The sequence below is a fragment of the Elephantulus edwardii genome, unplaced genomic scaffold, assembly GCF_000299155.1.
Source record: "Elephantulus edwardii isolate Elephantulus edwardi_28Jun2011 unplaced genomic scaffold, EleEdw1.0 scaffold00013, whole genome shotgun sequence".
Taxonomy (NCBI): Eukaryota; Metazoa; Chordata; class Mammalia; order Macroscelidea; family Macroscelididae; genus Elephantulus; species Elephantulus edwardii.
In genome coordinates this window covers 12,448,168-12,459,428 of record NW_006399763.1, presented here as the reverse complement: position 1 = coordinate 12,459,428, position 11,261 = coordinate 12,448,168, and the positions used below count along the sequence as shown (strand labels likewise).

Below are 11,261 nucleotides of genomic sequence, written 5' to 3'. Positions count from 1 at the left end.
TAATTTGTTCTGCATATAGGTTGGAATGAAAGGTATGGAGATAGGACACATCCCTGACGTACACCTTTCCCAATTTTGAACCATGCAATGTTTCCTTGCTCCACTCTGACGTCTGCCTCTTGGTCCAAGTATAGTACCAAGATTAGCACGATCAAGTGTTCTGGGATTCCCATTCTTCTCATAGGCAGACAGTTTGTTATGATCCACACAAACACCTTTGCATAATCAATGAAACACAGATAGACATTCCTATTCCCATGGACTTTCAAGAGAACAAACAGAGGATGAAAGCAGGTTGCCCTTTGGAGGCAGTGATTTTGAAACTCCGTCTCACATAGTTAGCACTTATTGTCAGGTGGGACCAGTCCTTGGAGAAGGATGTCATGTTTGGAATCATAGAGAAAGACCTTAGGAGAGAAAGACTCTGGAAGAGATGTATTGACACAGTGATTTTGGCAATGGGCTCAGATGATGAGGTTGTTTCAGAAATAGGATAAGCTTCAGAACTGGTGTTCACAGGGTCGCTATGAGTTGCAGTTGAATTGATATCACATAACAACAACAACAACATTCAGTATATATGTTTTTCCTTAAGTGAAAGGTCTAGAGTCTATTTATGTTATTCATTACTATCTCCTTAGACTATAGTGTCATTTTATGCTTAAAATATAAGTGTCTGTACTTAATTATACTGTATGTTTAATAACTTATAATAAAATTGTACAGAATTGGAAAAAATTAGACTTGATGCTTGCCCTCATGACACAATTGGAGAGATACTGAAAGTTTGAGCATTATGTTGTTGTTTTTAGGTGATATAAAATCAAGTAGGACTCAAAGCGACCCTATGAACAATAGATAGGAACCTTGTCCTATCCTTATCATCTCTGACACACTAAAACCCATTGTTGAAGTCACTATGTCAATCCATTTGGTTGACCGTCTTTCTCTGTTTTGTTGACCCTCTATCTTCCCAAGCATTTTTTCCCTTTCCAATGAATAGCCTTGTCTAGTTACATGTCTGAAGTATGAGGACTAAGGTTCACCATCTTTACCTCCAGGGAGCAGCTAGCTGTTCTTTTCCTAAAACATATCTTCATTTCTTGGCCAATCTGGCTCATATTCTGTGCTCTTCTCCAGCACCACAACTTCTTATTCAGTGTCCGACTCTCTGATGTGCAGTAGAAGCATAAAGATCATGATGTGAATCAGGCGCATTTAGTCTTCAAACTGACATCATTACTATTCAGTATTTTGGAGAGGTTTTTGACAACGAACTTGCCAACTGTAATACTAATTTCCTAACTGCTGGTACTAAAGATGTTTCTTGTTGATCCAAGTAAGATGAAATCATTGACAGCTTCAATCCTTCCCCCATCTATCGTGATGTTGACTGTTGTTTTGTGGTGAAGACTTTTGCTTCTTCATGTTGAGCTTTAATCCATACCAATGGCTGTAAGTCTTTGATTTTCTGAATCAAGTATTTCATATCGTCCTCACTTTCAGGAATCAAGGTTGTGCCATCTGCACTATTTCACTAAAGAGGAAGGATCCCTTTTATTTCTGTGGCAGCCAAGAAAAAGTTATATAAAGATAAGGAAGTATAAACAGAAGTTTATCTGTGTAGGAGGAAGTTTGACAGTCTTATGGCCCAACAGTCAGAGGGAATGCGACTAATTTATATTGTTGCCATGTTTGTGTAAGGAAAAACTCATACAACTGGAAAGGTAGTCTGGAGTGGCATGAATAAGGGATAGTCATATGCCTCGAATCACAAGCCTTGAATCACAAGCACTTTAGTTTTTAAGCTGAAATTCTTGTTCTTTAGAACTTTGCAGGGTTCCTTGGCAACAGATTTTTACAATGTACCATGCCTTAATTTCATGACTGTTGCTACCATGAGTGATAATTATGGATCCAAGTGAAATTAAATCATTGAGAACTTTAGTATTTTTTTCTTGTTTAGTAGGATTTTGTGGGACACAGATGGACAGTCTCCTTCCATGTCATTAACTAAGTGCCTCTGAGGGTCAGCTGTGGGTCAGTTTTTACTCAGTGGTACACACACCACCATGATATATTTAGTAGAGATTTTTTTTTTTTAAAAGGTGGATGGCCATTCCTGCTTTTTTCTTTCTTTCTTTTTTTTTTAATTTAGGTTGTTTATTTTTCATTTCAATGAACATCTACAGAGATTTTGGGATTCCATTCATTCATTGCTGCACCCTTCTCCCCGCACAAACCCCTCCCCCCTCCCCCCTCATTTGCTCCTCTCCTTGAAAAGCAAAAGAAAAGCCTCCCCGCACCTCCCCAAACCCCACCCCCTACCCCCAGATATAATCCACTCTGCAACCACTTACTTGGCTCCACAATCAATAAACGCTTTTGGTACCAGAGCTAGGAAATCAAAACACAAATTGTATTGGAAAAATCTGCTGTCAGGGACCTCTTCATAGTACTGAACAGCAATGATGTCAGCCTGGAGACTAACGTGTGCCTGATCCAGGCTGTGGTTTTCACAATTATTTCTATGCAACAGAGGCCTGGACTATGACTAAGGATGATAGAAGAAGAATCTCTGCCTTTGAGCTGTGATGCTAGAGTATTAAATATATCATGAACTGTGAAGAGAACAAATATGTTTGTCCTAGAGAAACCCACCTGCTCCCTGGAGGCAAGGATTTTAAATTTTGACCTGATGTCCTTTGGACATGTTGCAAGGAGGGACCATTCCCTGGAGAAGGCCATCATGTTTGGAAGAGTGGAGGGACAGCACAAGAGAGGAAGCCCCTGGGTGAGATGGATTGACTCAGTGACTAGGGAATGGGGGTAGATGTGTTAAAGAAATTGGCTCAAAATAGAGCAGGGTTCAGAGCTGTTATGCATAGGGCCACTATAAATCAACAGGTGATAAGATTTTATCCTAGACCCTTAGAGCACTACCATGCAATAGTAAGCAACAATTGATGTTAATACATTTTCCATCTAGAAAGATATTAAAGTATGGAGGATGACTTACTAATGGAAAACTATGTTTCTATCATTTAGCTAACAAACAACAGCTTGTTTTCATTTGCTTTTTGCTTGTATTATTCTAAAAATGTGGCAGAGAATATTATTTTTCATTTTAATTTTAAACTTTGAAAATTTTTGTTATTTATAAAATACACAGAAGAACATTTATCAATTCAACAACTTCCAAGTCAATGGCATGTAATTATATATTCTAACCTTTATTTTGTGTGTTGCAGTCCAGCAAATATGGTAAATAACCAGAATAAGGTAACATTACTTCAATATTGTTAATAATGAGAAATGAACAAGCAGGCTCAGCGGGTCCCAAAAATTTTCTACATATGAAAAATCATTTCATAAGCCCCGTTTATGTTTTATTTTTTATTTTGCTTTGGTATTTTCAAAATTGTGATTATATCAAAAATTTACAGAAAGTTTTTAGTTTTTATTCATTCATTGTTGCAGTTTTCTACTTTTATCTCCTTCCCCTTTCCCAATCCACTTTGTTGTGTTCCAGATTGTTGTCATGTATATAATGTGTGATCATGCATTTCTTTCAGACAGTTCTTTCCTTCATCTGTTTCAGTTTTCATTATTGACTCTTTTTCTGTTCTCTCCCACCCCAAGTCCTATTTTATAACAGTGGTGTTATGCAGTATTTGTCTTTTTGTGACTGTAAATTTTTTTTGTCACTTAGCTTTTTTAAAAAAAAAAATATATACTTTGTGATTCTAATAAAAATTTACAGAAAAGTTGGATTTTCATTCATTTATTGTTGCACATTTTCCTTCATCTCTATATTTCACTTAAAGTCTTCCAGGGTCAACCATGTTGTATAGTATTTTACAAGCTGTAAAAAGATCAAAGGCCAAGTGGGAATTCCACTTCACAGAGGAAATCTCTCTACATCCGTGGCACAAAACTAATTTCAATGAGATCAGACATGTCTCTCACATTCCCATGCCTCTTTCTACTCATATCATCACCGATCTCATTGCTTTGATGGGTTCCAAATCCGATGTGATAGTTCACAGACTACACAGAATCATAATGGAAAAGTCAAAAGGTTATAATTCAACATAGACACCTCAGTCTCAAGCCTCATGGCTCTAAGTGTTCCCAAATTCTCAGTTGTGCCAATGTTGGCTTTCCCCCTCAACTATGCAATAAATTTTTCAATCCTGCCAATACTGTCTCCTACCTAGCCTTCAACGTCTCATCTTCTCTCACATAAATTCTCAATTCAACCATCGCTACTGCTGCTGTCTGGAGTATGTCCTACATTTCACCAGGTTGTAGAGATCACTGTTTTCTGTCTGGAGGAAGAATTCTGTTCTTTGTACCAATAGTTGTTCAACTTATTGGTAAGACTAGCCAATCCTCTTATAGATTGTTGAGATAGTCCAATCCCCAATTCCTTTGTGGAATGGCAGATAGCCACTCCCTTTGTGGATAAGCCAACATGCCTTATTCACACAGTCCTGCCCCTCCACATAGTATGTAATCCACACTAGAAAGGCCATATTGAGAGACAAATGCCACACAAGTTCATTGGTTTTCAATCCTGCATAATACTCGGTTGTGTGAATATACCACAATTTTTCTATCCATTAATTTGTTGATGGGAAATTAGTGGGGCTGTTTCTATCTCTTTGCCTTATGAGTAGAACCATAATAAACTTGGATGTGCATACATTTGTTTGAGGCATAACTCTGATTCCTTTCTGGTGTATTTCCAGTAATATTTTAGGATAGCTGGATCAAATTATATTTCTTTTTTCCAACTTTTTGAGAAAGCACCAATTTGCCTTCCATAGTAGTTGTACCATTTTACATTTCTACCAGCAGTAAATAAGGGTTCCAGTCTCTACACATCTGCACTAACATTTGTAGTTTGCTGCCTTTTTAACTCTTCTATTTTTGCTGGGTAAAATATCTCATAGTTGTTTTGATTTGTATTGCTCTGATAGCTAAGAATTGTGAATATTGCTTCCTGTGTTTGTTAGCCATTTGAATTTCCTCTGGTGTCTATTCATATCTTGTGCTCATTTTGCAATTGGATTGTTTACCTTTTTTTGTTGAGGTACTGGAGTATTCTGTAAGTTTAAAAGAGAGCCCCTCATTAGATATAGCACTGCCACAATATTTTGCAATCTGTGGGTTGCCTTTTTTCACCCTGTTGGAGAAGGATTTTTATATGCATAGGAGGTTGATTTTTAGAAGGTCTCATTCATCTATTCTATCCTGGTTATAGGATGATGATGATGATGATGATGATGATGATGATGATTATGTTTGGTAGTCTGTAGATTAGGCTTCTAGAGTTGTTCCTAGTTTTTCTCTCATGAATTTTATAGTCTTTGGTGTTACTCATAGGTATCTGAACGATCTTAAGTCGACTTTTGTGTGCAATATGAAGTATAGGTCTTTCTTAAGTTTTCTGCAGATGGTTTCCACTTTTGCCAGCACCATTTATCAAAGAGACTGTCATTACCCACTTAACTGATTTTGTCTCTTTATGAAAAATCAGTTTACCATAGGCAGATTAATTGATTTCTGGCTTTTCAATTTTATTCCATTGATCTGTGCATACTGTACTAATACCGTGTTGTCTTGACTACCATGGCAATCTTTATCAGCACATAAATTCATATATGACATTTTAATTGAAAGCTATATTTGATAAATTATAATTTACTATTAAAATGGATTTGTATCAAATTTCACCTGCATGAAAAATAGATGTTTAATCAGATTAGCAGTATATTGGGAAAGTTACCTTATAGCTCATCAGAACTACCTCGGAGCTGATCCTTTAATAGGTATTTGGAGGGTAAACTTCAACAAACTAAGGTGCTGTTTTTTTAGGCTAGCAACAAAACCACTTACTTCTGACTAGTTAATTTTTAAAATGCTTTTGGGAAATTAATTAGAAATTATTTTATTTCTTATGCAATAGCTAATGCAGATAAGTATATGTGTTGTTATGTGTGGTTGAAGGCCTCTATGAACAAAAGCTCTGAATGCTGCTCTATCTCGAGCCAATTTAATTGCCTCTGACACACCTACCCTCATTACAATCACTAAGTCAATCCATCTCATCCAGGGCCTTCCTCTGCACTGTCCTTCCACCCTTCCAAGCAGGTTGTCCTTCTCCAAGGACTGGTCCCTCCTTGCAGCATGAACAAAGAATGTTGGAGGAAGCTTCAAAATCCTTGCCTCCAAGGAGCAGCCTTGAGGATCAACCAATCACATTCTATGAAGAACCTGTTTGTTCTCTTAGCAGTCCATGGTATATTCAATACTCTTCTTCAGCTCCACAATTCAAAGGAATCAATTCTCCTTCTCTCATCTTTAGTCATTGTCCAGCTCACTGATGCACAGCAAGTAATTGTGAAGCCCAAGGCCTGGATCAGGTGTTCCTTAGTATCTAGACTGACATTATTGCTCTTCAATACTCTGGTGTATGATGACAATCTACCATCCTCAAAATAAATCCTAAATTTTATTTATTCTATTGACTACATAGAAAACATTTTCCCCTAAGGTATAAGATGGTAAATAAACAACAAATCATTTTGTAATTGTGGAAAATATGTCTTAGATTTCTCATTTTGCCATTTTTTTTTAAATAATCCAAGTCAATTGAGTGTTTTTTTATTATTCATATCAAATACAAAATGTGAGTAAATGCCTATTATTTCTAGTGTTGTATACCCTTAAGTATAGTTTTTATAAACATAATTGTCCTAATCAATGCAGTTAGTTTTGGAAAAAAGAATTTTCTTAAAAATGAAAGTTGATCTTTTGGATAAAGCTCTAGTTTTTGTGATAAACGGTCCTGAACATTAACTGTATATATCCTTGTACTCCATCCATTCTATCCTTGTATTCTATCCACTTTCTTTGAGAAATAGCACTTACTGTTTTATTTTCCTGTATTATGAGCTGCAACTGCCTTTTAGAAGGAGACTTTTTCGTTCTTAAAAAAAAAAAATCTCATTTTCACTTTCAAAATCTAGAAAGATCATTGCCTACTTCATCTCATTAACTGTTACTGTCCTTTTTCAGATGGGTTTTGGAGTAAATTTTGGTATATTTCGAAGCATTTGGGAAAAATCTCTGCCCACATTTCACTTTATTTTTTTTTTCTAAATCATGTGAACCTTTAAATATGAAGTTCTGAGTTTCTTAAAACAGCGTGTAATATACCCTATCCTTCCCTAGGTTCTCCGTATCGAGATAAAATCACTATAGCAATTCTCCAGCTTCAAGAGGAAGGCAAGCTGCACATGATGAAGGAGAAGTGGTGGAGGGGCAATGGTTGTCCAGAAGAGGAGAGCAAAGAGGCCAGTGCCCTGGGGGTTCAAAACATTGGTGGCATCTTCATTGTTCTGGCAGCCGGCTTGGTGCTCTCAGTTTTTGTGGCAGTGGGAGAGTTTTTATACAAATCCAAAAAAAACGCTCAGTTGGAAAAGGTAAATGTCACTCTCTTACAATTAAAAACAATTGTTATGATTATAATGAAACAAACTGTTTTTTATCTTTCCAACCAAGGGTAATGCTTAGAGCTGTGGCTGTTCATTGTTTTGTGTAATTATCCAACAAAGATTCAAGTAACGGATTCTGTATTATTCTCATGCTTTTAAAATAGAGCCTAATGCATTTAAATGTAGCCAGCTTTCAGGGCATGTGATGAGCTCTCCTCTTATTTAAGCCTGATAAAAGAGAAACTTGCTGCTGGAAGTTTATTGCATTTAGTTTGATGAAGGAATTTATTTAGTGGACAGAGCAAAAATTAGGAATGTGGACATGCAGTAATAAATATTTTTCAGTAGATAAAATAAGACAAAAACTGGTTAGCAGTTTTAAGTTAAAGAGTAAATATTTTAATTGAAGAATTTTAGAATAATAAATTCTAATGTATGAAGGAAACAGCTCAGACTGTGAAAATTACAAATTTTCACTTTAATTCATATGTGAGTTTATTGTTTTGACATGCAATGTTATTTTTAATGGGTCTTTTGTTCCTTTGTACCAAAGTGTTTAGAAGAATGTGTATACAAACCTCAAAAATATTGATACTGTTTATTTTTTTTTTTAGATTTTAATAGAGTAAGTCTTTTGAAAATAAATATCTACATTCTATTATTGAAAAGTTTGTGACTTTAGGGACAATTTCTAATTATGGTGCTACACCTTCTTTTTTTGTAACTACAAAATGGCATATACATAAAGAAATCAGTTTCAGCTTTCACTTGACATATACAAATGAATAGCTTTAGATATGAGATACTATAAATTAATAACTCTGGACGTGGAATGTTCACTTAAATGTTTTAAAGCTTCTGACACTTTATTGTATTAGTCTCATTGTATAAAAGTAGCCCTTTTATTTCAGTAAAAATTCAACAGTACAGGTTTAATTTTGACACAATGCAGAAGGAAACTACATTCATTTTAATATTTTGAAGTCATAATGAATTTTATTGGTAAAATTAACAGCCAAAGTATGATTTTTTTAAAAAAGTAAGATCATACTGATGCAAAGTGAGAATATGCTGATGATATTCTTAGAAGCATTTGCATCTTTAAAACTTCATTAGAGAAACATTTTGTCATTGTCTTCAGTAATTCAGTCTATTTGCTTATAGTTTCAGAATAAAAATTTTAGAAATATAATTTCAATGTTTTTATTGTTCATGTTAGAAATATTACATTCCTAGAAATATGATTTTTCTAAATAAATATTTCAACAGTTCATTTTTTGTGTGCCATTAAGATAACCAATTACAAGTTTAGTATTTAGATAATCACGCCATTTCCCTTCCCACAATTACCAGGGTGGCTATTTATTTTTCTTGGCTCAATCATACATTTTTAAAGGTATGACTGATCATTAGGATTTAGTACAAGCACTAATATTATAATCATTTTGAAAGAAATTCTCAAGACTAACAAAGAAGAACCATCATAACCCATCATTTAGTTTTCATAAATAATTAACAATAAATGTAAAATTGATCTGGTAAATGAAAGCTTTAGTCAGTCCTAAAACTGACAGACAGAAATTGGGATGTCCAGTTGAAGTTTCTAATCATGAATTTGTAATGGTTTTATTTAAGCTCTAGCTCAGTATTAAATCAATGTTTTACTTGAGAAATAGACATTATTATATTGTCCTTATTTCTATTTGTGCTTTTAATATAATTATTAATAAGTTATATCTCTATGTATAATTTTTCTGTCTATATTCTGGTACAACAGAAATAAAGGATATGAAATTTAATTGTTGAAAATAACCTGTTCTATTGTTATTATAAATGATTAATTGGGATTCTTTTGCATAGCCATCATCTCTCCTGACATCACATGGATCAATCAATCTTTATAAATAGCTTTTGTTATGTACTATTGGGTTGGATCTTATCCATTGGTGATAGTGGGTTTTCAGAGGCTATAAATTAGATGAGAGTAGATTTTCCATTTTCCCCCATAGTGCAGCTGGTAGTTTCAAACTGCATGCCTCTTAAATGGCAAAGCACACCAGTCCTTCTAAAAAAATTAAGGATATTAATATAAAATTATTTACTAATATTTTATTTTGGAAAGAATAACTGTAGTGGTTTTCATGAATATAATAGTCATGGTCCCCAATATCAAAGGCTATCTCCACATAATTTCCATTATGAGATATGTATTCCCTACTTGGGCAGTTGAAGACTTTCAAGATCTGTTCCTGTGTACAACCGTACTTGTGTTTTGTTTTTTGTTTTTTTGTTCTTCTCTATGTTATACACATGTGGGTTTATCCTAAAAATCGGCTTTTTCAGCCGTTACTTTAAGGCCCCTCTTGTCTGCAGCTACCTTAACTCCAGATCGAGGGTCTTGCAAATTATCCACAGCAGTGGGACTAAGATAAGAAAGAAAGTATATCCCACACTGAGTAACAAGACTTGAGGGACACTGGAATGAGATTATGGTGATGGTGGTAGAGAAACTATGGCAATTCTGTGGCAGTGCTTCTTGCGTTTTTGCTGGCCACAGTTAAAGGTTTTGCTGTTCTTGATGATGCTTGAAAGAGAAGCTGACTTAGAACTGCTCTGGGGCAAACTTTGCTCAATGATTGAGAAACCAGAGGTTTCCTGAATTTGTGTGGATGAACTGAAAGCGGAACTTCTGCTAATTAGAGAATTTTTGCTCTTAATCTGGATTGAGACTATTAGACTAAATCTGGATTTACGCTGTGAGATATTTAAATTAGCAGCCAAAAGCCTAATCTGTATACAACGAGGTCTCTTCCATCACACTATCTCATTATTTTATATGTTTTGGGGGTGGTTTTTTTTTTTATTTCTGTTTATCTGCTTATTATACTCTTAGCACATTTAGGATAAAACATACTGTTTTCTTTTTTTCATTAATTTTTTTTATTTTTTATTTTTTTTTTACAGAGGTTTTGGATTTCTGTTCATTCATTGCCGCAATTTTCTCCCTGTCCACCCCTCCCCACCAGCTCGCTTCCCCCTCCGAAGAGAGAAAAAAAAAAAAAGAAAAATTCCTTCATTAGCATACAATTCCCACGTCCCTTCCCCCCCCCCAAAACATAATGTTTTCTATTTCTATCTTCAAAATTTCCAACAGTTCCTGGTGTCACAGTGTCTATTTTTCTATTAATCTTTCTATTGATTTAAATTAATAATAAAGTTTAGAAATGCCTATTATGAAGAATGAAAAAATAATACTTCTAAGATGATAATTGAATATGATTATAGGTTTTTTAGAAATGACCTGTTTTATTTATCTTGGCAAAGCAAGATTCTGGGCTCAACCCATCTTCATATTTTTCCTGAGAATTATGTTTATGTTGAGCTATCCAGCTCTTTAACACCTTACTTAATTCATTAAAATTAGCAACAAGATATTCCTAGAATTTATCATTAGATATGCATGAAGATAGCAAAAAATTTACAGTTTATATATACTATTACAATAATGGCTTTAGTTTGCTTTTCTTCATTTTTATAATAAATGTTTATGAAATTATTCATATCTTAAGAGAAACAAATACACAATGAATGGGTTTTTTTCTGAGAACTTTGAAAGTAAGTAAGAATGTATTAGTCACAATTTCAGATCCCAAGGGCTTTGATATCTTTCTTCTTTCTTTCTCTCCTTTAATGTTCTTCCTTCCAGTAGTTTTTAAAATAACAAATATAATTCCACATATTTGTATAAATATCCTG

General features: G+C 34.5%; 1 protein-coding gene across 4 annotated transcripts in view; it reads left to right on the top strand.

Annotated features, from left to right (window-relative positions):
• The window catches only part of GRIK2 (glutamate receptor, ionotropic, kainate 2), a 1,103,729-nt gene that overhangs the window by 1,078,141 nt on the left and 14,327 nt on the right, over positions 1-11,261 (top strand). For all 4 annotated transcript variants that reach the window (XM_006881188.1, XM_006881187.1, XM_006881189.1 and 1 more), the window contains one exon: positions 7,243-7,493. In XM_006881188.1, the coding sequence (XP_006881250.1) occupies positions 7,243-7,493 (251 nt within the window). The remainder of the gene's footprint in view (positions 1-7,242; positions 7,494-11,261) is intronic.